The sequence below is a fragment of the Melospiza melodia genome, chromosome 1 (assembly GCF_035770615.1).
Source record: "Melospiza melodia melodia isolate bMelMel2 chromosome 1, bMelMel2.pri, whole genome shotgun sequence".
NCBI classification, from domain to species: Eukaryota; Metazoa; Chordata; class Aves; order Passeriformes; family Passerellidae; genus Melospiza; species Melospiza melodia.
In genome coordinates, this window is record NC_086194.1 from 52,776,082 (window position 1) to 52,803,926 (window position 27,845).

General features: G+C 38.2%; 1 protein-coding gene across 1 annotated transcript; it reads right to left on the bottom strand.

Annotated features, from left to right (window-relative positions):
* Window positions 1–1,682: 1,682 nt before the first annotated feature.
* Window positions 1,683–27,845, bottom strand: STK17A (serine/threonine kinase 17a). The gene is made up of 7 exons (XM_063158090.1): window positions 27,545–27,845; window positions 20,086–20,298; window positions 12,914–13,058; window positions 7,636–7,762; window positions 6,892–6,940; window positions 6,579–6,758; window positions 1,683–5,781 (listed from the first exon to the last, which is right to left on the bottom strand). The coding sequence occupies exons 1-7, from the start codon at window positions 27,721–27,723 to the stop codon at window positions 5,448–5,450; spliced, it is 1,227 nt and encodes a 408-aa protein (XP_063014160.1). The 5' UTR covers window positions 27,724–27,845; the 3' UTR covers window positions 1,683–5,447.

Consider the following 27,845-nt stretch of genomic DNA (forward strand, 5'->3'; position numbering starts at 1 on the left):
GATACATCCAGTTCTTTCCTGCCATGTGCTGCATCTTTCCTGCTTGTCAAATGTCAGTTTCTTTGTTGCTTTTGGCTGATTTATGTCCGGAGATAGCTCAGGGATGCCACTTGCTCGGTTTCTCGGCTGTTTAGGTGGCCTGGAAAGGCCCAGAGTGGCCTTGGGCAGCCCGGCGCTTCAAAGGACGAGGAGAGACTTCTGATCTTGTTTCGGTCTCGGTGTTTATTAATTGTTTATCTAAAAGATTTTCTTTCAGCCCGACAGAGGTCTGCACAGCAAGTCAGCCATGGGCACACTCTACAACCCCCGGGGCGGTCACTTATCTTTATACCCGAAGTTACGTATACAATATTTATAATTTTTCCCCAATGCCTTCTACCCTTATTAGCCGGTGCACTTCTAGTAAAGACCAATCCCAAAGTGCCACCATCACCACAGAAGATGGAGGCCAAGAAGAAGAAGAAGAAGGACAGGACACGCCCCAATTCCTCCATCTTACTTCTTTAGACCCCCCTGTACAGAAATCCTAAACCCTGTGTTCTACACTTTAATTAACTTATCCCTTCACCATTCACCCAGTAAAATCCTCCCAGTCCTCATACAGGTGTCATCTCCTGTGTAGGATCAAAGTCCAGCCACCAGACACTTCTGGCAACATTCCAGGACTCCCGAGCCCCCCAAGGGTGGTCTCGGTCACTCTGCACCTTCATCCTGAGGTGCTGAGATCCCACAGTCAAAGACATAATTTCTCTGAGTTTTTCACAAAATTTACTATCAAGTTTCCTGCAGCAGGCCCTGGGCAGTCCTGTAATATCAGGAACAATGAAGACTTGCCTGCTCTTGGTATTGCTTTGGAAGATATATCCCACCTGGCCAAACACCTTTGGTTCATTTTAAGTAGCACTAATTTTATAAAAATACTAGACTAACGTAATTCCTTGACCAATCTAAGGCAGTTTTTATTAATTTGCTTTCCTAGAAGATTTAGGAGCAAAGGACCTTAATTCAGTAACTTCTGAGAAACAATCGTTGCGTCTCTTTGGTTGGTAAGGCCCACAACCTTCCATCCAGCAGCCAGACCAGCTGGGTCTCACAAGGTGCTACTGGAAAGTGGAAGATGGTAAGTGATATCCTGGCAGCTCAGGAGACTTCTCTGTGAGGATTAGTTAAAAAACACCTGTGTAATTCAGTCTGTATGCTGGCATTGCAAATTAATTGAAGAGATGCTTTCAATGCATCACCAGCTTAACTGTGATTCTACTTTTACAAGCAAGCAAAGACTCAATGTAATTAAGTTCTGTGTTTACAGGAAAAAAAGATAATCCTTTCAAGTAGTTCCCTTTCCTCTCCTAATTTTGCAGTAATGACTCTGGTCCTATATGGTCTGCTTCACTTTGACGAATCCTACCCTTTTCTTAATTAGGAGAGATTTTTATCACATCCATCTGTACTTTCTTTTTTTTTTCCCGACTGTATTTATTAATTGAAATGACAGCTTAATTCAACATCTGTACCGTGAAAAACTCTACAGTGGAAGCATATTGCTTTAGTATGGAAAAGGCTTTGGATGCATTTTATATTTGCTGCACATACTGAACAAATGCGTGATTCAGAAAACTAAAATATCAGTAATCCTGCTAATGGGTGTTTCCCAAAGCACAAAAAACAAAAGATCCATCAGCTGTTCAGAAAACAAAATTTTATTCATTGTAAAGTTCCTGAAACAGTAAACGCCTTATCAGAAGTACAATGAACTGGCACTATTTCTTTAAAATGTTGAACTGTCTTCCAGGAGCAACACCTGAAATATTCAAGAGAGATCTTAAGCCACAAAGTAATGTGATGCAAGGCCCATCTCCCTCCCCATCCCTTGTGAGCACTACCAGTGGAGAATGGGCAGAACTTTTATTTGCATTTGTGACCTAACAGTTCTCAAGGGGGATTCAGGGGGTAGATCACAAACTGGAATTCACCTTTTGTATTTAGAGAACTGCACACAAAAATGTGACACGTGAGACAAATCACAATGCAAATTCCACTTTGGACAAAAATAGCAACTATAAAATCTATAAGCCTCTCCCTTAAAGAGGTGAATATAGCAACAAGAGGAGACAAGGCTGTGCTTTTCATTAGGACTTTGCTATTTGTTCCAATAACTGAAAGAAGGTCTGGGCCTGGACTTGCTCCTCCTACTGATACAGCTCATGGGTCTTCCATGAACCACAGATAACTCTGTAGGAACATCTGCCCTTCCATTCTTTCAGCATCCTGCCTCTGAGCAAACAGCAGCCATGCTCTCTGTGCTACAAAGGCAGCCAGCATGTGCTGAGTCTGGAGAGTGAGGGAGCATTGCCCACAAGGTCCAAGGAGCTGATTCTTTCCCCACAAGCAGCCCCTTCCCCACCATCACAGGAGCTTTTCCTAAATGACCTGAGTACATACACACAGTCCCCCATATTCATGGAGCTGCAGAAAACCAGTTGTTCCTCACAGCTGTTGCTTTGCTCCTGGTTTTACTGATGTGTCACTTCATCCATAACTGAGCTCCTCAACAACACTGATTGAACAGCCCCTTCCTACAGCTCAGAGTAGGAACACCTCACTTGCAGCTTTACCCACGCTCACAGTGGAACAGAAAGAGCCTCAAGGGTGTGGGTCTGGCTGATAGTCCAGCAGTTAAACATTACAGAAAATTTTCCCTGTTAAAGGGTGAATCTAAGATGCCTTGTTTATAAATTACACTAGTAAACCTTCACAACTCTATACAAATTCTTAATGACGTTAAAAAACAGTGTATAAAATCACCTTAAGGCACAAAGAGTTCAACAGAGATGCAGCCCACTGGAAATCTCAAAGCAGCCAATTCAAGAAAAGCTGGCCTTGAAATAAGTATATATTTCATGTATACATGTTAAGCTTCACTGTCATACATTAAAAACAGTATATATAGGACAAAATGTATACTGCTGAGCACCTACTCTTTTCCATTAGTACCAGTCTCAATTTGAGACATGATCTGTGGTTACAAAGAGGAAGTGAAATGGGATATATATATATATCCCTCAAATAGTTTGCTGTGGGCAACCAGGTGTTGTTAAACATTTATGTGTGCAACACTGGCAACATTGTTCTGTAAGGGTAGGATGTGAACATGCTTCAATCTCACTGCTCTGCTCAGCTTAGTAACATATGGAAGTATGGATATGAGGGAAAAAATGTCAAAATGGCATTGATGGAAGATAGAAGTTGCAATCTTGTACAGAAGAATTCCATGAATCAGCGTCCCCTCACCCAAGTAAATTGTCTTGGGCAAATGTCCGGAGAGTGAAAGATGGCCATGATGGCACTGTCCTGCCTAACAAAGGCTGAAACAGATCACACTGTAGGTAGGATCAGCTCCTCTCTGTGTCCAGAAACACCCAGCTAACACAGATACACTGTTGTCTCAAAGATTCTCCTGCTGAGAGCCACCCAGAGCTGTCCAGCAACTGACTCCTTTCTCCAGAGCACGAGAGGCATCTCTGCATTACAATATATAACACACCCAAACTCAGTTCTGAGCACCACTGGCTGTTTTATAGGAACACCTTTGAGGAACGAGAAGCTGCTCTACCTACTTGAATACTCAATAATATGTAATGCTATAGGGGAAGATGCTTGATAGAACAGTTTAATTTAGGTGCAACTTCCCCGATAGGGCTTGAAATAAAGGTAGCCCAACCGCTGGCAATGAAGCCTTATGGAAAAACTACCCGTCATCCCACTGCTTTTAGTTCAGCTTTCTTCTGTACCAGTGCTTTTCCCCCACCTTTCCAGCCATGCTGATCAGATCACCCCAGTACTGCTGCTCTTATTAAGCCATTCAACTTTTGTGTGAAGGAGGAACTGTAACATTAGCACAAAGCCCTGAACTCCTCCTCACTAAATGGAGTAGAACATTTGATACATTTGAAATTAGAAAAGTGTGTACCAACACGGAAAAAAAGGGAAAAACTAGCTCAAAATTTTCTATTCACTGTTTTATAGCAAGAAAACTTTTGTCAGAGTTTATTATAAAGGAACAGCATAAAGAAACCAAATAAATAGTTGAATAGTTAACAATATGCAATATAATAGTACTAAACTTCCATTACATAAAAATTAAACTTTGGAACAGCATCAATATGAAAGATTTCTTAGAAAACTAGGACTCAGGCCAAGATCCTCAGATCTGTACATTGCAAAATCCACTCAGTTTTGGTGCCCAGTTGGTGCCAGCTTTGTCCTCTGAGGGACTGCGTCCATTGAGAACTATGACCCATCCACACTGCTCCCTTATCCCACTCTGCCAGGCCACATAACATGCTGTGTTTCCAAGTGTCTAAGGGAGAGTGATCAGGAAGCAGGAGGCACGAGCTGTGCTTCACTGTTTCAGAAGAAGCAGTATCTTCTTCCTCATCTGACAGCTATATTGAACAATTGTAATTTAGCCTACTGATGCTCCTTTTCTCCTTAAAGCAGCAGTTAGAGGAACAGAAAGAAGGTAGAAATGACCTCATTAAACCCCAGCTGCTTCTGGGGGAAGTGGAATCAAGGGCTGATTAGCTGGACAAACTGTCTAACCTAACATGGTAAAGTCAGTGGAGAGAACTTCAGAAACTTCAGAGGAGCTACATCAGAATGTCATTCTTTTTTCCTCTCATCAGCACGTGTGGCCACACTGAGCTGGATTCTATTGGCACATCTCACCCAACTCGGGAGGGGAAGGAAACAATCTCTGCTGGCTCACAAGTGACTGAAATAAGCAAATACATCACCCTCAGGAGCAGAATTTTACTGTGCTCCCAAATCATACATATCTCCAGTACAGATTTCATTCCCAGTGGGGCATGTGCATCTCTGTCTAGAGAAGTTCAGCTCACTGTTCAGCTACACTCCAGAGGAGTTTGGGTCTTTGACCTGATGTAAACAAAGGAATACGCACAGCATGACTCTGAAATCTGTACGTCAAACCAGGTGATCAAATTCTCCTCTCATTCAAGTTTTAGTTCCACTGAAGTTAGGAGGCGTTTGAGGAAAACCCAGCATTATATATTTGCATTAAATACCAAAATGTATCCTAAAATACTCCTATTGACATCTGTCACCAAAACACTTCCAGTGTCAACTTCTCAAAAACACCAGAACAATTAGCGAAAAATCTGTTACCAATCAATAACAACAACAAAAAACCAGAAATAAAAATAAAAACAAAAATAAGCTTATCCTCTTTGTTAAATGCATGTCAGCCACTTGAAATCTCATCTCTTCCATGAAAATAAGAACTTGGCACATTTTTTTGTATGCCATTTATAAACACTTTCCTTTATCTAGAACATTTATTGCATATCAGAAATTCACTTGGCTAGAATACTTTTGTTTAGTAGAAAAAACTGCCTTCCAGTTATAGCTATGAAGCTCCATACAGTTCAGTAAATGAATTCTCCTGGTATTTCCTGCAGTAATGGTTCCTCAAATTTAAATCGTTTCGAAATGGCTTTCTGCTCAGTTACTTTTTCTTTTTCTGACTGCCTACATTGTCCCAGTGTGTATGAAGCCACTACAATTAGTTCTTCTGTCACTATTGATTCTTCCTCTCCGGTCTTCTCAGCATCTACTGATTGTTCAGAGGCAGAATCTGCATCTTTCTGGATGGCATCACTGGTCTCCCCTTCTGTACTGTTATTCCAGGCCCTGCAAGCAGGATTATCACTTTGTTCCAACCATGGATGTTGAAGACATTCCTCAGCAGTTGCCCGGTCCCTGCAGAGCAAGGAAAGTATTAAAATAAATGTCCAAATGAATACAAAATTCAGAACCTTGCAGAAGGTGTCACCAAAAATTATTCCAAGGATATGACTGTATTAAAGACAGACAGAATTGCACTGACAGTTATCTTTTACCAAAAAAGACCACAGCAATTCAAGTAGATGAACTCCTAGCACTTAAAAGAAAGGAATTCATAGATCCCTAAATATGAGTTTGCACTTTCACGTTGCCAACCAACTTTTGAAGTTTATACTTTTTATATACAGAAAAATTATCTAACTTCTACATTCTTCAAATATTCCCCATGACAAGCAGAAGGCAATTTCAATAGCTGACATGTCCCATGAAGAACTGGTAAAGTTCCACAGAAAACACCTGTTCTGTTTGGGAATATGGAATTTCCAGTTTGCTGCCCATTAAGAAAAGTGTATTAGTGAACCAGAAAAGGAAAGGTTCTCTACCAACCCATCCAAGATTAAGGACTCAAAGCTCAGTTCATGTAAAAGACAGCAAAGTACCAGCAAGAAGAATGGGTCTAGTGTTCACTGCTACAAGCTACAGTTCATACACAGTTTTCTGAAAGTAATTTGAGTTTTAATTACTAACACTTGGACATCCTTTGGAATATACAATCCTGGATGGAAACTGAGGAATTCTCATATACATAAAAAGTAATAGCAAAATGAAATCAAAGTCTCCTTATACTTTAAAAATGAAAACACTAGCACTTGCTACATTTAAAATTAAGTCAGTCTGACATATTAGCATATACAATTGTATATTTTACTTACTCGGGTTTCTTAACCAGCAGAGTTTTGATGAAATCCACAGCAGACTCTGATACAAGGTCAAAGTCCTCTCCAGAGTAACTTACGTTCATTTGAGATATATTTAAGAATGTTTCTTGTTTATCATCCCCCAAGAAAGGTGATATCCCTGTTAGCATAACATATGCCAGTACTCCAATGCTCCTAAATTGAAAGTAAAAAAAGAAAACCAGTTTTTTAGTTAGTCTTTTCTTCTTAAAAGCAAATAAACAAAGAAATCCCCAAAGAACAACCCTTTTCAGTAAAGTTATGATGACCATTAATTTGTCCAACTTACCACATATCAGTTGCTGTACTGATTGGGTCATAACTCAGAATTTCAGGAGCTATTCAGAGAGAAAAAAAATGCAGACATTACATTAGAGATAAAAAATGCAATAATGGCCATGTGGTAAAATTTAAGATAAGCCATTTGAAGCACGACAGTCTTTTGAAATCAAGATACTTCTATTCAGGTTATTTAAGTGGTTTCTATTATTCACTGTTTTTAAGTGTAAAAATTGTTTTCCTTTTACTGCCATCTTCAGAAGCCAGGCCAGCCTCCTTCCCAATTAAGGAATCTGTATACAAGTTTTTTGCAGACAAAACAGAAATAGCCAACATTGCATATTGCAGCACTGTAACCCATAACTATGAAGATATACCATACAACTTAAATATATTCTTAAGTATATTTTCAAGGCCTGGAGTGGTTTGGGCTTTTTTTAAAAAAAGAGAAAACCTACACTGGCTAAAATATTCAGAGACTGAGTATGTGAATTTAAACTTTTAATCCAGGCAATACTTGTTATGACTGCTGGTAAGACTCATCTAAAGCGTGTCTTCATCTTCAACATAAGCACACAATGATAGTTCATTAGACTGGCAAGACTTGCCAGTCCTAACTTTGGCAGCAGTACCAGTCCAAGTAATAACTCGATCTTGCAACACAGTAACTCCCCAGCCAGGCTGGCATGCTCCAAATCCTCTTCTCACTCCCCAGAAGCCTGGACTATTCATCAATCCTATAGTAACAACTTACCTACATATTCTGGAGTTCCCATGATCTCTCTTAGTTCCTCACTGCTCTTCATTATTCTGGAAAGGCCAAAATCTACTATCTTAATGTCTCCCAGAGGAGACTTACTGGTTAGCAGAATATTTTGGGGCTGAAAAACAAGAGGAGAAGACTTTTGGGATCACAAAAAACCAAATGTCATTGACATCATATTGCATAATTATTTTAGACCATGAGCAACAACAGTGCCTCCTGTAACAAGTATGAAACCCTGGATCATTTATCTATTTCCCCCAAGGTGATTTTGAAGAAACACATAGGCTAAAAGGAATGGCAGGATTATAAATTTAGAATTGAGAATCAAACCTTTGTTAGCTTAGAACATATTAGAAATACATGCCAATAGCTGTCATTAAACAACAGCATGCAAGGACCTCCACACTTGTACCTCTCTAGTCCTTTGTATCACCTTTTTTACTCCACTTGCTCCTCAATTCTTCCAATAGATGGTGTAAAATACCTCCCTTGGAAGGTTGTCCAAAATCACCCAATCATTTTAAAAACCCTGAACACACAACTATTTTGACTGCACCTGTTTAAAGGTCTGTTGCAACCAACCTGAATCCTGTTCAAAGTACAAACAACTGTATTACAGAATATGAACTGAAGAAGAGCTTTAAAAAAAATATAGCAGCCTGAGAAACAGGTTTTTAAGAGCATCACCTTTGGATAAACTTGTTTGCACTGACGTCACTAGATCTTGGCTGTCTTCCTTCAAAGCACCTTTGTGGTCATTAAGAAGTTCCTTACTATTTTAAATGCTAGCTTAATTTAAAAAAGAAAAACTTTGGCAACTGAAGTATATTGTTGCCAAAAAATAAAACAAAAAAAACACCCCAAGGTTTCACTTTCCCAACCCCCAAACCAGTGAACACACTGGGTTTTATCATTAACTTCTCCAAATGGTAGTGCTGACAATTGGCACTGCTTTCATGATTCTAGTAAGCACAAGTTCCATGAAAGTGCAGAAGTCTGTTGGGAACCTGGATCATCTTGCATCAGAGTGGTTGAAAAGAGTAAGAACAGCAAAGCAACCTCTGACTGATAATTCAGATGGACTAACACCAGCATTTTTACTTCTTCCCTAAGCACAGAGCTGCTCTGTCCTCCATCCCCAGTCACTCATGAAGATATGCTCTCACATGAACAGCCTTGCTTTTGAATACAGAAATAAACCTGGGCAAGAACATTTTTAAAAACTTTGGCCACTTCTCCTCACTGCAAGACCTGAATGCAGTCGAGTTTTTTTATTCTTGCAGAGTTAAACTGTCATTTGAAACTAACTCCATGGTGTTATCAATTTCTTTTCTGTTTGTAAATCTACATATTAAGAATAGCTCTTTTTTAATTTTCTTTACAAATTGGGATATGGGGGCTATACAAAGGGTTTTGGAGCAGCACATTCCCGCATTCTTTATAGTTCAGATTTGTTCTTCTCTATTTGTATTAGAAAAGCAAACATCAAAAAAAGCTAACTATGCCTCCCTCATTACCCTCTCAGATGTTATTCCCAGTGAGAAATTTAGTTATGAAGAGTCAAATTAAAAGCATGAGAAAAATATTTTTTCCTCTATATTTAAATGAGGAAAAATTTTCAATAGAAAAGGTTTGTGAAACCCTTCAGTCCTGTATTTTAACATTTTAGTAGTTAAAGCAGTTGCTATTTTTATTGTCTTTTTAAAAAATCTTATTATGCAAAACACACCTATGCAGAAAAAAAACCCCTGTCTACAGTACGAATTGAGTCATAACTCTGAATCAATTCCTAATGAAATACCAATAATTTTCTTATTTTAAGGAATGATTATGGGATTCTTGTGAAGTACCAGCCTAAACGCCAACATGAAACCTTAAAGAAGCCATAGCTTTGAATTCACCATAGTTCTCAGCCTGACACCATTACTCAAAATTTCAAAAAAGGAAGATAATTTCCTCACAACTGTAATAGTGTTTCTCTTTTGGTTTTACTCTGCTAGAGTACATCTAAGTTTGCCTAATTCCAGTCAGCCCACAAAGAGAGGAGATGCAGGTTGGAGGCTCTCCTGGTGGCCATTCTAAAAAGGGCCTTTCACTTTTACCCTCAAGCACTACTGAAACTGTTGATGAAAACCATCAAATGGCAATGTTTGAAGACCTCCCCCTCTACTGCAGAAGGCTTAAAGGTTCCATGTAGATGAAACCATCCTCCTATTTCTTATATCTTTAATTGGTTTCAAGAAGACACATAAAGACTAAGGACACACAATAAAGGTCAGGTTTTTAATCTAATCAATGCCTCACCTTACCTAATTTCATTAATTCTGCAGGTTATCTAATGATATAATATTCACAAAATCTCAGATGCCTACAAGAAAGGACAGGAATTATCAAAGAAATAGTGGTCAGAAACAGGAAAATTGACTAGCTGAGATACCCCAGCTTCATTATGTCTAAAGATACTAACTTGGCTAATCCAAAAAAAGGCAAAGGACCCCCACACCGTCTTCCTCATCCCCCATGCCTTAAATTCTCTTCCATTCCCAACTACAGTAAGCTTTTACCTAACCCCAATTCAAGATTAAGTCAAAGAGCAAATGAAAACACAGAGAAAGGAGACTTCCCTTACTCTGCAGCTTTTAAGCACCATTAAGAAGAGATGAAAGACTCCTGCCTACAATCTGTGCACACCCTGCAAATTAAATAGCATCAACACAATACTGTCAAGTGATAATTAATTTGCACTTGGTAGCATTATATTTGCTCTTAATCCAAGTCAAAACTAGGCTACATAATTGTACTTTGCTATTAACAAGACACATTTCAACCATCTTTCAGTAGAACCATGCTTTTGGAAAGAAATTATCAGGTGACAACCTTGCTAAGCCACAACAAAATACCCCATTTCTTTCTGCAGTGTTTAGTCTCAAGAAAAATCTTGTATCTGTTCAGAGGGTAAGGAGAAGCTAAGCAAGTTAGCTGTCAATGTCATAGATCTGATTCATTAAATTTATAATATTAACATTAAGCTGGCAATTACATACAGATGACTACTTGGGTTTAAATTCTTCTGGGTACAGAATTTAACTTTTCTTGAAGGTGCAACATATGGAAAATTGGATGGACCTTTCCAAAGGAATTTGTAACAGACAAATGAAATCTTTAGAGACACAAAGGTGAAACTAATAGTGCAAAACCCCCCATTTTAGAAAGAATTTGTAAAATTTGCTATTGGCAAACACCTTGCATAGCAGCAATAAACATACAGAAGTCTTCCAAATGTCATCACAAACAAGTACTTAGTAAATTCCACTGTGCTTTAAGCTGCAAGTTAAAGCAGCATGAGACACAGGATACAACAGAAGATGTAGGTTAATAAATATGTGGCTGAAGTGAACATCCAACTTTTTGAGTTCTGTCAAAAATGGGCCTTTTAAAATTGTCTTGTAAGGCATGTGGATCAATTAATCTTTGCCAGTCATGGTTTTTAATTCTACCACTTCCATAATTTTTGTTTGCCAATACTCTGAAGACTTCCATAAACCTTATTTTGCAAAAGCCTGATAGTTTTATAAATCATGGAAGTCATTCCACTGTGAGTAGGACCCGATTAAACACACACTGCAGTAATGTATAAACATGTTAATTAACCTCAATCACTGCACAACTTCCTCTGCTAATGAACTTCTCTAAGGCAGCAAAACAATGCTGGATTTTTCAGCAAGAACTGCATATGCTCCATGTTATAGTGCAAGTTTGCAGTTGGGAAGTTTTTAAGTCAGCTTTTTATGAATTTCTTTTCTGGAAAAAAATCTGTAATTAACATCCCAAGTCTACTTTTGCAAATAAGTACTGTAGTCATAGAAAACACATCACATTTCCAGTTACAGATATCCAGCTGGTGATGCTAAAAAACACCACAACTTTAACTACAAACATGTACAAATATATACGGTCCACAAAAGACATTTAATCTTACACATTTTGCTTCAAGGAAATTAAATGGCCAACCATTGTGACACTGAGTATCTTGTTTAAGCATACAAAGGAACTTTGAGGAGTTCTAACTGCTCAGTTTTAGTCTTTCTGAACACTTACTCTCACATCACTTACTAAAAATGTTTCATTAATTCTTTTAGTACAATTATTAGTATTTTGTGTGTATGACTCAATAAAATTTTAAAGAATCCCACATATAATTTGAATAAATGTTTGGAAAACCAGGCAGATGACATATTTGTGTGCAAATATGATTCATCTGCTTTAGCTGATGAATGGTTCATGATGTGCTAAGTTAATATATTAAGTCCATACAGCTTGATACTAGAATCTACTGGTAGCTTTATAATAGTGCTAAAATACAGCTAAGTGTAAGTAAGGATCTCAGCAACAGAATAAACATGCAACAGCTTACAATATACTTAGTAAATAAGAGAATAGGACATGCAAAAAGAATTTTAAAAAATGTAATGCAAGTTACTTTTTAGACTGCCTTGCTTAGCAATAAACTAGTTCAACCTCATAATGAGAGAAGCTAACTAAAATTAACTGAAGCTTGCTGCCCATAGGAGAGATTACTTCACTGGATGCCTGTTATAACTCCCTTCTTGACCATTAGATTTCACTTGATGGCAACTTTACTTGTCACTTGATTTGGGTCAAAACTATTTTTCAATAAGAAAAATTACTTGTTTCCGTAAATCATGATTATTTATATGTCAGTCAGCTGTTTGGCAGCAAATGTCAGACATTTAAATTAGGTTTTACAATAACTGGGGAAAAAAGGGGAAGAAAATGCTATAAATGTACTCAACATATTAATTTACCAGTCCTGTTTGAGCATTTCATTCTGAAACATTACACATTATTCCACCAGTGTCACTACCACCCTTCTTCATTAAAACTCAAGTCAATACAAAAGACAAACCTGGTTTTCAATGCCCATATAATACCCAGACACTTTTACTGCAATGTAGAAATAAGTCAGTCTTACCCAAAGCACTCATTTGCAATTTAAGGTGCAAGGCAAATTGACTTTTGAATTGATTACATTTCACTTAATCAAATGAAGTTTATATTTAACATAATCATAGAAATGCCTCAACATGCTTGCAGACTTGGTGGCTGCTCTATCCCAAAAGTTTAATTTTATCATTTAAGGTATAATTAGGTAAAATTATGTTAATTACAAATTGGCATTATTGTGACATAAGCAAGAAAGACAACAGATGAGAAATCAATAAGAAAAATACAGTACTAATCTTACCTTTAAGTCAAGATGAACAACATTGTTTCTATGCAAGAATGCAACTCCTTCTAATATCTGCTTCATAAGTCGCTTAACATCTTTTTCTTTGAAGGCCTCCTCTCTTTCTGCCACACACTGGTCAAAGATTTCACCTCCAGCAGCACTGAGGACAGTAGGAATATTGTGAGTTCAGACTAAATTATAGCACCCATTTGGCTCTACTCACACCTTTTTTTTGTATAGGCAATGTCAGCAGGAGGTATAATCCAATCATGATATTTTCAGTTATTAGACATTTGGCAAGGGTTTACAGGCTTGGAAGTGATTTCTGAAGTATGGCAGCTTTGGAGAGAGGCAAAGACTTTAGTCATTGAGGTTAGAGAATATGAATAGTACAGACATTTTGGGGACTACTTTTCAAACACTATTGACTTTGCTTTCAGATGAATGCCTCAATTGTTTGAGGACAGTGTTTTCAAAAAAGTTGTGCCTTTTGCCATTGCTATAAAACTACATGGAAATTTGGCCAAGGCAAATCTCAGCAAACATAGAGCAAAGCTGCCCTACCTCCCACCCTCCTCAAAACACTTTGTACTATATACTCAAAATAAATGTAAAGTCTGTAACTGAATTGTTTATGAACTCTCTGGTATACAGGGATGCATTAAGTTTCTAAACTTCTTTCATCTAAAAATAGCTCTGAAAATTTTAGCTCTCAGCTTGCATCCTCTTTTGTTTATATATGTTTAAACAAATAACAGAATAACAAAAAATATAAAAATAACTAGATATGAATGAATGTTTTTAAAGTACTCTGAAGCCATATGCAGCACCAGCTCTGTATAGCAATGGCTCTAGTAACTAAAATTGTTTTACAATATAAACCTGCAGCATCAAAGGTAAAATAAACTGAACAGAAGCTCCATCTTAAAATAAGAATGGGCATAACAATGTTAGAATGGGGCCACTTTGCATATGGATTGTTGAACTCCTACTATGAAATCAGCACATACACCCTTTGTTCTGCATGAAATTCTATAATCACCCGTTAGGGAAAGGTGGTGAAAGCCTCAAGGGCAGAATCCTCTCCAGTTACACCAACCTGTGACATGCAAAAATGACTTTGCACAAGCATTAATCTTTACTGATGCATACCCACCTACTCTGCCTTTGCTTGCTTTTTTCCAATGAATTGTACTGCCTAGGCTATCCTGAGGACAGCCAGGCACATTCAACATGAATATAACAGCAAATGAGAGTTATACAAAAATGGTGCATTTCAACTGTGTACTCCTAGAAAAAAACACTTAAATATATTCAAATGTTCATTTTGCCTACACTAACTTTGCGGCTACAGTCCTAGTACTTTCAAAAGCCTCATGGATTAAAAAAAAAAATAGTTTTTGCCCTTCAAGGTATTCTCACAGCTATTATTTTAAATTTCCCTGCAGATATTCTTACAAAAAAAAATTAAAAGAAGGTTAAATTGTATCTTTTTCTAAAGAGTTTCAAACTTCTGTTCTATATGCTGACTAGCTGGTACAGCAGTACAATTTGATTTATTAAACTAAGATTTTCTTTCAGAAAAACCATCTATTAAATAATTATTTTTCTTCTTTATGTATCAAGAGACAGAGCTCAAGAATAAAATGAGTTTTTCAAGGGAATATTAATACTATAATTCCTTTTGAAAAATTTCATATGCCTGACACTATCACATTTTTCTCAGTCCATTTTTATTTAATTCATGGAAATAGTAATACTTCAGTTTTGAACAGGATTCAAATATTAATGACATCTAAAAAATGAACATCAGCTAGTGTATTCTAATATCCTAAGCCAAATTCCTTGAAAAAGCAACATCACTTGGACTTTCCAGATAGGAATAGAAAAAGATCTACTGCAACCCATAAATTAAACTTTCTGCCTTAAGAATGCCATAATATATTACTTGAAGAGTGATTTAATCCCTTGTAGCAGTGAATTATAGTGCACATGCAGTGATAACATCTTCTACCAAAATTACTAGCATGCTATCTTTTATAGCAATAACCCTGGGATTTTGCTGGTAAGCTCTGCCACTTCCAATAAGGACAAAATACTTCTGCTATTTAATTCAGTGAAATCAGATTTATACCCAAAACATGGGATCACACTTTACGTTTAATAGACCCACCTGAAAAAACAGTGAAAGTTGAGGGTGGGGGGCCTTATAAAGCCCTGCCTGCTATATGTCTGCTTGGTAGGCATCTGTTACAATTTGTTTATTAGTGCAACTTAATTAAAACTGAGGCAGAAACCAACACTAAAATGTAAGCTACCCAGAATTTTAATACTACACCTAAAGAATTCTGAATTATAGGCGTTAGAAGGCAAGGCAATAAAAGTTGAAGCAATGTCCCATCAGTGAAATCAAGAGACAGTGCTACCAATGTGAGAGTAGAAAACCCTTGATCCAGAAACTTTATTTAAAAAAAAAAGTCTCTCCCTATACTTCTGAAGATGCCTGGCTTCATCAGCATTTTTAAGAGTGAGACATGCAAATACAGCCCTCACACATGCACACCCACTCCATAACTTACAAGACACTGCCATTCTCAGCTACCATAGACACTTGGCTTTACAAAGTAGTTTCACATGGGAAGGTGACTTCTCATGCAATGTTTTGTTTTTTGATCTTAACTTTGCTATTTAGGAGGCTGATGGGACAACTCCCGGACAATTCATTCTGTCCAAAGAATCCCACATTCAAACCAGGCACCCTTTACAAGAACACATGGAAATTTGATACTGCAAGACCATTTTGTGTATTGTTGCTGTGGAGCAGGCTTAATGGATTCCCTTAAGCAAAACAGTCAGGGAGCTGTGAGCCAAGCCAGTCACAAGTGCTTGGAAGCACAATGCAAAAATGAACTCCAAAAAGATCCTCCTGCACACCTATTCCAAGTTCAGCCAAGCTCCTTAACAATACTTTCACCTCAGCTAGATTTCAGGGGGAAAAGAAATCTAACCATAGAGGGCCTCTAGGGCTCAAAATACCTGCTAAGAGCATATCACAGCCATGTCACTGCTATGATTTCTGTATATATGCAGACCAGGAGTTCTCTGGTGTTAATAATATTTACCCATTTTGCATTAAACTGTAGTTTTTCTAATTGTCATTATGAAATAACTTAGCAAATGACTGGGCCATTCAGAAAATGCTCTTAGGGGATAAAAGCAAAGAATTATCCTTAGGACAACAAACTTTTTAAGAAAATAAGCCATCTTAATCTGAAAAAAAAATTGATAAGGACATATTAAATGACAAAACATTCTGAAACCTAGCGTTACTTAGAATGCATTATTTCTGTAGTACACCCTCCCTTAGCTAAGTGTATGAAAAAATTGTGAGACAAAAGAAGGCTTTCTGAACTTGAAAGCTATGGCAACCATAATTCTTTAGCTATTTTAATTTCCTTATGAAAGTACTGTTGTGCCATGAATTTCTCTCATTTCAAGTGAAATCCAATTGCTCTTCATCAATGAAAAGCATGCTAACACTTTATATCTACTTAGCAGCATAAATGAGCTAAAAGTCATTTGGAAGTCTAGAGAACTAATCTTTGTTACAATTATGTTGACTTTAGATTAAATGGAGACTACTTATCTTGCTTGAAATATATCTTAACAATGAACTGTATGAAAGTCAGCATCAAACTTCTTTCAAGTACACTTAGGAGACACTAACACAGTCATTTAACTTATCGTTAGAAAAAGATTGAACAAACCTATTTCAGGGCACCTGAAGAAATGAACTATTCCACCAGCTTTAATGGATCAGACATTAAGTTACTGAAGGATGCAGAAGTACAAATCATCAGAGTACAAATACGTAGACCAATTGCTAAAACACACTTGATTTCAATGCTGAGTTATATACAATCTGCAATGGACAAAAATTTGCTTCCTGAATCTTCAACTCTGTCAAAAGTCTTTCTTGAAAGGGGTATCTTTGCAAAATAATGGAAAGCCATCTATCTTCTGTACATGGAGTTCACACCACAGTGCTTGTAACACTACCAGCAAAGGTTCATGCTCATTGCTGCTGACAGCCATACCTCTGTCCTTGGCTAGGCACACCATTGGATAGTAAGTGCACTTACTGGTAATTTTTCCAGTGTAAGGCAATGTACCAATGTTCCCAAAGCATGAGAAAACTACAAATCCATATCTGATGAGAGAATATAGGAAGAGAAGCTTCCAAATCCATAAAATTGTAGATACTGGTCTTAGAAGTTCTCAGTTCTCAGACAAATGCTTTTAGCTTTTTGCCTTCACCTTTTCAATCAGGCAGCCCAAGAACTGAATGAAACACAAACAAAGGTAACTAAGACAATTTGAGAAGTTTTCCCCTAAAATGATTTTAGACTTCCAGTCTTGATTTGAGACTGCTAACTAGAACAACTCCTCTTGCTACTCAGACACGATGCAAACATTGGAGCAGCAGTTATTTGTGATTGCAGTGGGTTTGCTTCAAGTTCAGTCTGTTGAATCCTATGCCAAATGGATCACTTCCTGCCAGCAGACTCTTATTTTAACTGGTCACTCCTCCAGTAAGTAGGACAATAAATCATGTCCAAGACTATGTAAGTCCATTAGTATTAATGGACATGTAAGTCCATTACATTATCCAAATATCTACAGGTGAAAAAACACTTCATCCAGCATATAAAATAAATACTAACTGTGTCTTCAAGATGAAAAAGACAACTTCTTCCTCTTTTTAAAGCAAGTGTAACAGAAGTCTACTGTATTTACACAGGCTCCGGCTCAGTTCAGAGGCTCTTCATAACAAAATATTACGGATGAAAAGTTTTGAAGCTCCACTTACAGGATTCTATACATTTGACCTACTAATTTCTCACTAGTATCATCTCTCCCTTCCCCAGATGTGTAAAAACATGGTGATGAACACTTATGAAAAAGACCAGTTCTTAAGCATCAGACGCACTACTGCTCTTTCTTTCAAAAGAAATTGGAAGATGACAGGTAGGTTGCATACAGGTATGAAGTCCAAAAGTTACCAAATTTGCTTTTTCTTTTTATACCTGCTATGTCAAATTTCCCAGACTGCATCTGTACTTTCTTCAGCAAAATTCCAGGTTCTTTTCATTCTATTTTCAGTGAAATACAGAAACATAACTGGCCCACAGATTAATTCAGGGGTTTCTGTTACCCATTTAGGCTTATATACCCCTAAAATTCTGCCTTAAATACCCTGATTGAGGTCTTATGACAACAAACCAAAGTCAGAGGCTGTTGTGAGGGTGGATGCAGACAGTCCCAATTTGCTATGCTACAGCTGAACCCAACACTGTAATGCCTCCTTGCTTCCTCAACACTTAATATTAACATTTTAAGTTAGTTTTCTCTCAAAAATCAATAGTGCTTGAAAGCCAACCCTCCACGTAACATTACTATTTCTCTCCCTGAAAGCAAAACATTTCCTGAAGGCAAAACCCTCAGCCCTTATGAGAGATTCTACATCAAGACAAGAAACTTCAAAATCTCCGCAGATGAAGTTAGTGGCCAAGATTAAGTATTTTTTTTACTTCTTCAGGAGATAAAGATCAGCCACAGAGACCATCAAGCTTAATAGAAACTGAAATGCCCTAGAGAAGCTTGCAGTCTAGGTATGTTCTTTAATCCTCTGCATTCAGAATGTCAGAAATTCACTAACATTCATACCTGTTTTGTTGCAACATGTCTTTGGAACACTAAAGAAGCATCCAGACATACTTACTGAAGACAGGGAAAGACTGTTTTTTTAATTTACAGCTCCAGCACACAGCTATTTATCTGAAATGAGGTATGACTGTTTGATGCATATAAACCCAGTAATTTTGCTAATTACTTAACAACCTAGTTAATACTTCATATTAAAAGTTTTGCAACTGTAAGAAAATTGAGTTCTAAAAGAAAACTAGGAATTTTGCATTGAAAGTATCACAAAACTCATTGCTCATTTAGATTCCACTGCTCATATTAAATCCCATAGGATCTAGGAAATGAAACTGTATTTGAGTTTAAATTTCTGCTAGTGTTTAAAGCAGGTATTTATGAGTTTCAGTAGCAGCAGTTAAAACCCCAGAAGCTCTGTCACACCTATGTATTATAAAAGATACTTGAATATTTCACATATTATGACTTCATTAAGGGCACAATGAAGTTTAAAAAATGTATTCTAGAAGGAATTTTGCCTTAGGAGACATGGTCTCATTCCATTTCACTGGACTTTGAAGATAGTTTCTTTTGACTCCTAAACAAGATGTGATTGGTACACAAGATTTCTCACCATTTCTTTTTGCTATCAAGTAAGAGAAGAACTGCACAAACTAGATTTATCTTAACAAACAAGTCACTTCTGAACTATTGAGCCTCACTGTTCCTCTCTTAATTATTTAAAATCCTTGGAACTGAACAAGAATTTACAGTTCAGTAGCAACAAGCATTTGGCTGAGTACTGGAAGCCAGTGAGATGCCTTACTATCTAAAGCCACTGGCATTTGAGATGAACAGCCACAGCAGCTGCAGGAATGCCCATCTGGACAAACTGAAGTGGAGAAAACCACACAGACAAATGCAAAGTCAAGTGTCCTTTTGAAAGAAACTATTCTAAGTCTCAATCCTCCTCCTCCCTTCTTTCCCCAAAAAGATACTGTTTTAGCAAGTTTTCTATTGCAGAAGGTTGTAATAGTTTCTTTTTAGCAATGATGTTGCTTTCAATACATTTTTGTAACTGGTGAAAAAAACCACAGCAGATTTCATCCCATTTTTGCCACTGTCAGTGAAATAAACTTTGGTTCTTGAACAGATACTCATTGCTTCTTTCCTCTTTGTCTTTCACATGCAGGGAGTGTACAGAGTTCATATTTCATTTAAGATGCTTTAACTACATAAATTATAGCTCAGCTTTGAAAGATACTACATAATTGGAGAAATTTGTTATAATCTGAAGTAGTTATGAGACTGCACGTAACTTCTTGTAATCGTCATTTTCTTCGCAATTATTCTTGAAGTTTAGCAAGGGTAACAGGCAACCAATAATTTTTTTTTTACATTATTCACGTTGATACATAGTATTTTTACATTATTACTTTTAAGCAAATACTGCAGAAAGTTATTCAGGAATTATTACTAATACTTACTATTCCAGGACTAAAATCATCTCTGTGGCAGTTTCATAAACTTCATGCAGGTTGATGACCCAAAGGTTGCATTGTGCCAGCTCAAGGACTGCAATTTCGTGGATTATTTCCATCCGACAGTCTTGGCCCTTTCTTCTTTTTCGCATGAATTTTGCTGCAAACTCTTTTTCAGTGTCCTTCTGGATACATTTCTTCACCACTGCAAATTTTCCCCTGAAATTAAATAAGAATTTAGTTTTACATGCCTTAGTGACAGCATGGCCTTTATAAATTAATAATAATGTTTCAGGAAACTTGAACCAAATCACTATTAGCATTTAAGATTCAATCTGAATTTAGAAAGATGCCTTGCTGAATGATGATCTCTGTGTTCAAAACACCTCAGCCCAGAGTGTAAATAATTTCCATGAAACATAAGGAATTAAAAAAACCCCAATCAATTCAAACAGCACGGTTTTCAAAAACAGAGCAAACAAGCTGTGCTAGTTCCCAAGGCTACATTATCCTCCAAACTTTAATTTAAAAAGCTGGCAAAATCCAAATGTACAAATGAGCAATTCAGGCTTTCTCTGACCACCTCACAGTAACGCAGTTACTGTGTTCTGAAGCATCCCACTATATCCATGGCAAGAGCACTCTTGTTGAATCCTGCTCCGTTTGCCATGCAATATCCATACTCTACATTTTTCAAGATGGTCTTTTCACCATGGCGTGTCTCAAATGATAACAGCTGGAGTTTTCTGATGAATAGTTCTCAAAACCATCTACTTATACAGTGAGACTAAGAATAAGGAACGGGGATAATGCAAACACAGTGGAGCAGCCTGACTAAAATCAAGCTGTGCAGCACGATTTTGGCAGCAGTGCCAAGGTGAGGAGGAGCAGAGAGCAGAGAGCTGAGCAGGGTGCTGAGCCCACATTAATGAGCGTCACCTCGGCAGAGCACACACCTGGTGATGCAGCGGGCCAGCTCAAACCACAGCGCCGCGCTTGCGTCACACCACTTCCCCCACAGCACCTGGGGCCTGGCACAAGGGCCTGCTCGCAACTTCCTGCAAGAGTCCCACACCACCTGCTCCACTCGGCTCCTCTCACACACGGCTGATTTTTAGACTAAAAAGGTATTTTAATTAATACCTCTCACTAATGCAATGATGAATTCCCACACTTTGAAGTACAGTAACCTTGCTTTAGTTCTTACCAAACAGGTATAATGATCATCAAAACTACCTTTTTTTATTTATATGTAAACATTTTCTTATAAAGTTGCAGGAATGGCTTTGAGATCTTTATTTTGGTCCTTTACTTGCTGTAGGGTTGCTGAAACCAAAATAATAGTCATCATCTATTTTGGAATAAAATTACTATGGGTTTTGCCTCTCCTGCATCCAAGCCAAAGTTCACAGAATTAACTACTTCAGCTCGTGTCAAAGATTCCACTCTCCCAGCCTATTGGCAGAAGACTGTTATCCATGAAATATAACTGCTAAACAAAGTTGTGGTCAGCTTGCTTTTAATAAGCATTTGTTTCAAAATCACACAGTCTAAATGAATCAAGTCAAATAAGTACCCACAAAGTGGGTATTTGCTAGGCAATCTCAATAAAATAATTGGACTTGTAACCACTGATACAGCCACAGTTATTCCTCTAGGAATACTATTTTGCATAAGCACATTATCTACAGCACAATATGTATTAAGACTAGATCACAGCACAGTCCAGATGTCTGGTGAAGGCAGACAAACAGCAAGAATATGCTTTCAATGTCTTGAACCTAACTTTTTGGGAAAATGTTCTTAATTACTAATACATACATGAAGACAAAACTATTGAAGTTTGTAAACGCGTGAAGATAATTTTGTAGCCCAAAATTTATGTACAATAGGAAGCTATGCATTTATCAAAAGTGTTAATATACTTGTTCAAATTCTTAGCACCAAAAAACATCTCAAGAAAAAAATCAACTGGTAAGTATGCTGACAAAAAACAACATATAAAAATAAATTGAGAAGCCCTTTAACAGCAAGTTATTTCAACACCTGATAGATACTAAGCCTTAAACCAATAAATCTAGGTTCCTGCCTGGGTTTAATCTTGCTTTCCTTATATAGTCTCTGAATGCACTGCCTACTTCCTCTTGAATGCTGCCTTAGTGCAGTCAAAAGCTTTTAATTCTAGCACCAGGAAGGACCTAGAGAAAGTGTCTTAGAAAAGTTTGAAATCTCTATAATGCAGCTTTCAAGTCCCATGCTGTTTTGAATTACATACAAAATCTATCTGGAAAGAAGTTAATTAGCCTAATGAGTACCGATGTTGCGATTCAGCGTGCATTAGTCACTATGGAAATAAAACAGAATTCATGGGGCAGCAAGAAGCAGCAAGAGCCACCACCACCGTGTGTGGCCACGCATGTCCTGTTTAGCTGAGCTGGCCAGAAGCCTGATAGGTGACGTTATTCAAAGGACAGGTTACACGGGAGTTCAGCTGGCTGACAAATACTAATTCTAAATTGTCTCAGACCAAGAATCCTGCCCAGGATTCCTTTTGGTTATGCCTATAATTAGAGCTATTATAACCACTGCCTGTTAGAACTCATCTTTTCTGAATACGATCCCCAAAAAGATCAAACTTGACAAACCTGATGTTTATAACCAGTAGAACTAATTACTGTGCAGTGATCTAGATTCATGTCTGAGAAAATTTCAGAGCTAAGATCTAAAGATAGCTTCCACTATATGGTAACACCAACAGATTAAGTTTTAAAGAATTTCTTTTTGATTGAGACAGAATAATAGATAAGACATATATAAACAAGTATTCTTATGAAGTTCACATTGCATACATTTCATCTTTGCTTTTCTTAAAACCCAGTTTTTCAGAACTTATTATAAAAAAGTATATAAAATAGTGTTAGATCACATCATTGCTACTTCAGTGTATTGAGAAGAGCTAGCAGTGAGAATGTTGCATGGAAAGAAGAATAATTTTGAGATGAAAATCACATTTGTCAAGTTGAAAACAGACCACCAGACATCCAATCACAAATAAAAATGCTTTGGAGGGAGATGAGAGTAGGAAACTCTAAATAGTTCTCAGGCCTCACAAGAGACTGAAATATTCAAGAATTATGAGTTAAGATAAATCATATCTGATGACAAAGAAGCTCAATGTCACCTTTTCAGATTGCCAACAGAATTTGCATTGTTTCATTAGGCACACATTATAGCTCAAAGGTAAATTGTCAAATCACAAATCAAATGTCAAATCAGATAAGCAGCAACATTTACGTGACACCAATTAATTTTTGTTGTCCTAGGATCAGAACAGAGAACTAACCTGACTAATTTATTTATAATATATATAAATAACTGAGCTTAACTAAATATTTAAAAATAACTAATCTTATTTTTAAAGTGACCTATAAAACACTGTCAACTGTAACAAATTCAGGAATAAGTTCTTTCTGTAAAAATGTTTACTTTTTATAAAGTTCAGAAAAAAACTTTTCTGAGATCCACAATACTATATGCAGTTTATTATGTAACTCATATCAAACATTTCTTCTGAAGTGTGGGTTTTTTCCCCCGACAATTTTGGATTTCCAAACAACAAAGTGCAGGGATTACATTTCTGATGCTCATGAATATTTTACTCACATAAATTTATTCTCAAATGGCAAAACCAACTACTTGCAACTCTTCATTTTCACCTCTTTTCCACTTTTGCTCAGTTCCACAGCTATTTCACCCCAACTGTGCTGCTGCAGAGAGCAGCTGAGGACAGCAGCAGTGTGATGGCACAAAATGGTACAAGTGTCATGTACGGCTAAGACACACATCACTGAAACCTACCTGAGAAATAAAAGTGCATGCCAGAGTTGTTCTTTCAGGGGGGGAAAAATCCAAGACACACACATGAAACTACAGCCACATCACTAGTCAGAAACAAAGAATATTTCACACTCCCTGGATGATTACACTGTTTCTTATTCTCACCTTTGGGTGGAGAATGCGCTTGTATGCTTTAAGAAAAAAACGGAACGAGAAGAAAAACCAGAATTGCATTGGACATATTTACATGTGTGCACACATTTTGCTAGAAGATAATTTTACTGCGGATCAATCATTTAAGGTGACCATTACCTTCCAGAATACAGACCAGTCAACTTATTCCTTCCTCTAACCTAGCTCTAGAATCAAGAGTATTCTTTTCTGTACACAAATGATGACTTATAATATGTGCATACCTTGTTTCACATAAAAAAAGGAGTGCAACATTCCATCAACACACTGAAGAATTAATAGCCTAGTAATACTTTGTCTGCAATTAGGAGGTTTTTTTCTCAAGGAAAATGAGCAAAGCAACTAAATATAATTATAAGTAGACTCCTTAAGGAAGTACTTGGAAGTAAAAAATGTATTGTTCCCCATTTTACAGTACAATTATGGCTTAAGCACAAGTGGTAAGGGGAAGAGTTAAGCAATTGGTGTCTTGTCCTCTGCAAAGGTGACACGGCTTCAAACTAACCTAACTCAAGTTAGCATTGTCTGAAAACATTTAAATCTCAGTGAGGTGATGAGAAGTGGCACCCTTAAAACAATCATCAGAGGTAAGTTTGATTTCAGACCTCACGCAAGGTCAGATTTGCGTGAGAAGACTGTGATTCTGAGGACAGTAAAATTATTAAGGCTGAGAATACTGGACCAAAATGTCATATATTAAATAATTTAATTTTAAAACTTTTATTTTCATGTCATGTTAAGGAACTTGCAATAATTTCCTTTCCTGAGTAGCCATTATAACGAAGTTTTTGATATTTTTCCCAAGTGAACCTGGCTTTCCCAACAGCTGTGTTTCAACAGACTTGCAAATGCCTGTTCAGCTACCGAACGAGGCAGCACCTTCTGAAGCACACAAGCTCTACAGTCTGAAAGCATTTTTTCTCCTATGAGCAGAACTAATGAAGCCTGACTTCCCACGGGTTTGCACCCAAGTCCCTCTGGTGACACTGTGATCAAGTTTCCTCTTAGGTTCATCCATACCTCTCAGGACTGTTTCCCCCAGGATTTTTGCTCCATAATGTGCCACCTGTGGCCAGAGCCCCTGTACCACTCCTCCCAGCATCACCAGAACTACAATGCCTTAACATTCTGCCACGTTCCACTTTCTTCCCACCTCCTCCAAACTCGGGAGACCAGAGAACACAAAGCAGAGGCTCCAAGTGCCCTGGGAAGTTCAACATACACGTGCTGACTGACAGAATGGGAGGCCAAAGACCGCACAAACCTGCTGAGCTCACGCAGCAAAGGTGAAAAACCAACTTGCTTCCATCTCCATGCTCTCAGTTTAAAACACAATCCATACAAATGTTGTTACTTTCAAACCTACCTAAAGTTCAGCTTTCAAACTGTTTCTCAAATTCTGGGAAATGGGATGGACAAACACAGAGTGTATAAACCTTTTTCTACCAAATCTTAATGCTAAAATAGATTATGTTGTGTGCACAATGACTGCTTTCCATCGAAGACAAAAACCTGCCATACCTGGCTGCTAATTTGTTCTTTGTAAAGATGAATTCTACCCATAAAGAGAGAATTACACAATTTATGAACATATAAAAGTGAAAGCATTTGTGTTAATAAATTATCAAGAAAATTATAGTTATAAGTGGCAGAGAGATTTTCCACCTACATTTTGTCACAGAGGTGGCAAAAAATAGTCTTTGAATATTTGAGCTAAAGTGTCTGCTTTTTAAAAAACAAAATTTAAAATTGTTGAATAAAAAACCAAGCACATGCATTCAAATGTAGAGATTTCTATATTCTAAAAGAGAAGATAGTGAAAACACTTGTGAAGTTAAGGAGAGATAGTCTGAACCAAAAATATGTGCAATGTTGCTCAAAACCACGACAAACACTTGGAACTGCCACTTAACTCATTTTAACTCCTGGTGCAAAATCACAGCCTTCACGTGAAGGTCATCCTTAAAATATTCAAAAAATATTCCACTCAAAAATCCATGCTGCTATTTACTGGTTTAAACTGCAGACTAAGACTTGAAGCAGTAGTTAATTCTTATTCTTAGGTTAAGGAAATCATCTGAGTTGTACTTTTTTGTTCCGGAAAGAACCCTCATCTACTCCATGCTCTGATTAGGTGACTATCACCCGGCTCTGAGGGAAATGCTCATTCCATGGAAGAACTGCAAAATATTTTCTGAAGTCATCTCAACTTCAAATAAAAAAAAAAAAAAAAAGAAACCAAAACAGAGTGATACCAGGACATTCTGTACTACACTGCTTCCATGCCTTTTGGACTGTTTCTTAGAATTTAGGCTGATTTGTAGCCTATGTTTAGTTAGCTTCAGTTTCCAGGCCTTAGACATTGTAGTCACAATAATCTACAAAAAGCTTTCTCATTCCATGGGATGTTTCTCCCACCTGCTTACCATCTGAATGCTTTAGACCACTATGTTTAAATAGGTATTATTCTACTGGTACATCAGAGTTGCTAAGTGAGCATTAAGCTAACACCCAGGCAGCCTAAATATTTGTTACAGGTACCTACAGCAGCTGCATTTGCCTTGAAACTCCTCCTTAGCTCCAAAGGCGTTGGTTTTCCCACTGTATAAACTGAGTTACACAGCGAGCATAACCTGCAATAGAACATACATTCAGGAGGATGTCTTTCCATATATCGGTGGTATTCCATCTAATCTTTTTTACTGAAACAGTCTTTGGATGAAGCACATGTAATTCTAAGAATACTATCATTCTTTTAATAGGAAGTGACAGAATTTAAGACAAAAGTATTGGTTAAGTGGTGCCGAAATTCCATATATGTAGTTCCCAAGATGCAGAAACCTTTTAATGCACCTTTTTGCCCTAAACCATGCATTCTCTCAGTCATGTGTTGAAATTATACATGGACTAAACCTTACATGTGCAATCACTTCCAAACCCAAGACTTTCACCGGCTTTAACTCTTTGAAAAGTTCCACCATTAGATTACTCTCAAGCATATGCTCTCCTAAAGGAGTGTAAAATTGTTTTTCCACGTCATAGCTTACAAAGCTCGAGGAAATAATTAATACTTAAAAAAAAAAAAAAAAGGGAACAAAAAAAAAAAAGGAGGAGGCAGGTTTTCTTCTCCAGTGGAACTCTAGACCAATATCCACTACTGCACACGGGCTCCCAGGGAAGCACAGCATCTCTGCCCAGCCAGATCGGCACGGCTGGGGAGCCGAGGATGACTCCAGCAGCAGGAGGGGGGACAGCTGCGGGGTACAGCTGCCTCCCAGCGCCCTCCTGCAGCCGAGCCCAGGCCGGGGCACGCCCTCGGGGCCGGCACAGCCCCGCCGGCCGCGGCTCTGCCCCGGCGGGGATCCCCGGGCCGGGCTGCCGCCACCCCCGGCCCCGCTCCGTCCCCGCCGTCCGGGGCGGCGGAGGCAGCGCTCACCTGCCGAGCTCCCGGCCGGGGCTGAGGCTGTACCGCTCCTGGAAGGGCTCCGTGCGGATGGGCGTGCGGATCTCCGCCAGGAGCCCGCCCCGCCGCCGGGATCGCCCGGCCGCCGGCTGAGGTGGCGGCGGCCGGTCACCGCGGGAGCGACCGGGCTGCGGCTTCTCGTCGGGGCTCATGGTGCGGGGCTTCTCCCTCGGCAGGGGGACGCCTTCTCCTTCTCTTCCGCCTTCTCCTCCTGCGCTCCCGTCTCCCTGCCTGTGCCGGTGCCCGTGCCCGTCGCGGCCCGCGCTCCCGCCGG